The sequence below is a fragment of the Priapulus caudatus genome, unplaced genomic scaffold (assembly GCF_000485595.1).
Source record: "Priapulus caudatus unplaced genomic scaffold, Priapulus_caudatus-5.0.1 Scaffold155, whole genome shotgun sequence".
NCBI classification, from domain to species: Eukaryota; Metazoa; Priapulida; class Priapulimorpha; order Priapulimorphida; family Priapulidae; genus Priapulus; species Priapulus caudatus.
Window position 1 is genome coordinate 358,601 of NW_014577216.1, and position 3,503 is coordinate 362,103.

General features: G+C 43.7%; 1 protein-coding gene across 1 annotated transcript in view; it reads right to left on the reverse strand.

The window, feature by feature from the left end:
* Nucleotides 1-15: 15 nt before the first annotated feature.
* LOC106806345 overlaps nt 16-3,503 on the reverse strand; it is a 3,906-nt gene continuing 418 nt past the window's right edge. The window contains exons 2-4 of the mRNA XM_014808253.1: nt 2,035-2,219; nt 1,527-1,619; nt 16-886 (exon numbers count right to left, since the gene is read on the reverse strand). Of these exons, the coding sequence (XP_014663739.1) occupies nt 587-886; nt 1,527-1,598 (372 nt within the window). The 5' untranslated portion in view covers nt 1,599-1,619; nt 2,035-2,219 and the 3' untranslated portion in view covers nt 16-586. The remainder of the gene's footprint in view (nt 887-1,526; nt 1,620-2,034; nt 2,220-3,503) is intronic.

The following is a 3,503-nucleotide window of genomic DNA, read 5'->3' on the forward strand; positions in this document are numbered from 1 at the left end:
GCTAGTAAATGACGAATTTCCCTTGTTTATTGATGTCACACTCCTCCCTATTATCTACTCCTGATACGTATGTATGATGTGATATCAATGTAACCAGATAATTTCTTGTCTGCTCACTGCTGCCCTCTGTTGGGGGAATAGTTGCTAAATTGAATTTAACGTTGGTTATTTTGCGATACATGGTTTTGTCTCACGGTATGACCATGATAGTTGGAAGAGCGCAGACGAGTAAATGGGACATTTAATTTTAATTGAGAAATTACGGGCCTTGTGGAATGTCAGTACCAAAATAAATTGCGAGAATTTAACATGTCACGTATAGCCCAATTTCATTCAACAACTCACGAGTTGAATTACAGTCTATTTGCACGAGTAATCAGCCTGTGAAAGCATGACTGCGTAAACGTATCCATAGCTACTACGTCCAATGAAACAGTCACGTCATACTCTATAGTTAAACATTTTTCTTTATACACACATAATTCCATGACAACCCCACCCCCGCACCTCCCGTTCAGCACTTCACGTCTGGCACTTCCTGCTCCGCACTTCACGTCTAGCACTTCCCATCCCGCGCCCCGTCTTGTCACACCGTGGAATCTAGCTGGACAGCGTCCATCAGCTGCATATCGTCCTCGAGCGCGATCGCCGCTGCGTGCTCCTCGGGGATCACCAGCTCGATGTCCTCGCCGTTCCAGTCGACGATGATGTGCTGCAGGCCGGGCTTCGCCTCGCCGACGTGCTTCAGGCGCGTGCACAGCGTGCGGTAGGACGGCAGCGGGAAGTTGCGCTTGCGCAGGTACTCGTAGCCGTCGGCGCCGACCATCGCACGCATCTCGACGGAGCTGCGGATCGTCTCCGGCGACCACTTCACGCTCGTGCATCCCTGCAACGCGAGAGCGCACGGAGCGAGCGGATTACGAAACGGGTAATTATTACGTAATTATGAGTTATAATAATAATAAGATTACAAAACGAATAATCGGTTAGAAACGGATGATCGGTTAGAAACGGATAATCGGTTAGACCGAATTAGTCCATCTCTGAATCAGAATGCAAATGCAGCACGTTTCATCTTTGATAAATCTTTTTTTTCAAAAATGGATTAATTGATTGGATGAAATCACCAAACAACGCGACTGAATACCTACTTATACAGAATTATAATAGAAAAGATCTATATATAATATCTAATAAAGTACACAATCTATTATCCAAAACCCTTGGGACCAGACACATTTAGGAATTCGGAATTTTTCGGATTTCAGAGTTGTAGTTCAGTACAGATATACATACCGTATATCCTGCAACTAGCCAGTACTAAAACCCATGTTTTCAAAAGCCAAAGTGCAGTACAAGATGTATGACTAATGCTAAACACATTAATATTTCTGCAGCAAACCTTTAGCGCCAAACGCGAGCTTTGGTATGCAGATGCCCTCCACGAAAAAACTTTCGGTTTTCAGAATTTCGGATAATAGATTGTGTACTGTATATATACATATATACAGCTTTGTTAAACTTGCCTGCTGCAGCCCGAGTGCTTCCACCTGGTCAGCATTGAATATACTAGCCAGATTTTTCTGCAACATTTCCATTCTTTTCTCAAGTAATTTGTTCTGAAAGGGCAAATAGTTAATGTATGAAAAGATATACAATTCCTTTATAATACATTAGTAATTTTTAAAGTTATCTGTGTGGCTGGCTTTCTGTCTTATATATAAGAAGCCTTTCCATGATCAGGGCCGTAGCCTGCGGGGGAGGCAGCTGACCCCTAGATTTTGGAGCATAATTAAAAAAATAAATTGTTTTACTAAAAGAGAATTGTCGTAGTCAGAATGAAGGCTGTACATGTACTCAAAAGTGCCTCAAATGCCATCTCCTGCGATCTACATTTTCAAAATTTCAAAAAACCCCTCCTTTAAATCCTGCCATCTGCCTTGGGGGGGGGGGGGCTTAGGAATTTACTCAGCCTACGGCCCTGGTGATTTCAAACTGTGCTAAAACTCATCACGTAATTTCACAAGTGCACACCTTTCTCCGCCACCTTCTAATCTCGAGATCTTTTCCATTGCTGACTGTGATAGATGAACAAGGATCAGGCTCGGCTATACTGCGTGTGTCAGCATTGTCAGTGCATTCGTCTTCTCTGCTTTGGTTTTCCTTGCTTGTCGACAGTTGCTTCTTTTCATTCGGCCGAACGTAGCTGTGGTCAGTTGCTGTTAAAGTCCAGTGGACCAGTAGCCAAACAGAATAAAATTAGCATGAACACCATCGTGAGAGACAGCTTATTAACACACAAAAGCGATTCCACTGCTGATGGGAAATTTAAACTACAAGTGGATATCATTTGTCTCATAATCAATTTATTTCATTATCTATGCAAATCCTTGATTCATTTCAGAAGCATTATGTGTCAAGAGTTATGATGTATGATATATATATATATATATATAACAGACAACTTTTGACACATACTCCTGCACTATGCTTACAGCATTATGCGTCAAGAGTTATAATTATTGATATATATGTATATATATATATATATATATATATATATATATGGTCTTACGTGGGAGCCTCTGAGGAACCCCCACCGAAATACGTTTCGTGGGACTCACAAGGTAGCCGCGCGTACGGTAGAATAATACAAAACACACCCGTAGTGGGCGCCATTCCCTCACCCACAGTCAGGGGTCCATTGTAAGACAACCTTATACCTAGTATTTTACACTGTTCCAGACGGTGTTTGGTTTTTGGGAACGTTTCGGTATTTCGCGGTAATTTGGGTCATTTAGTCTTTATACCGCACAAACAGGGGGTAGGGAACAAGACACCTGTTGTGTTTCTTACGCGTATGCGTGCAACGCCGCCCAATGCTTCGTTTATTCAAAAAAATCATCCCTCCTCTCTCACAATTTGCGACATGCGGTGAGAGTCTTATGACGCTCAACCAAACGCCCCAATACAGTGTAACAGCACTGTTTGGGCAGACTTCATCGACCTTACACCACACTCTGAATGCCATGGATAATCAACAGCCGTTTCAACCTTAATTCAGGAGCGAGTACCAGATCAGCCAAAATCAGATTGCGCCCCCTCTGATTGCCGCTCCCCTTTAGGACTTGTGAACGGCGCCCCCTTTCGGCGCCTCCCCTACCACCTGGGCGCCCCTTTTTGGCGCCCCTCTTGGACGCTCTCCCCCTCTTTAGCGCCCCCCAAAACCATAGTGGGCGCCCCCTTGTTCTGTACACCTAGCGCCCTTTTAGCGCCCCTATCAACCAGTGCGCCCCCCTCAGCGGCCCTATTTTTGGTCGCCCCCTCCAAGACAGGTCCATAGGGTATCATAAGGGTAGGTGGAGAGAACACGTGTAAGAACAGTTTTTTTCATGCTGTAAATAGTTAGAAGAATCCTGACGAACGACTACCACAAGTCGAAACTAGTCGTTCATTGCTAACTTAGTGTTAGCATTTCTTAAACACAAACTTTTTTTACAAAA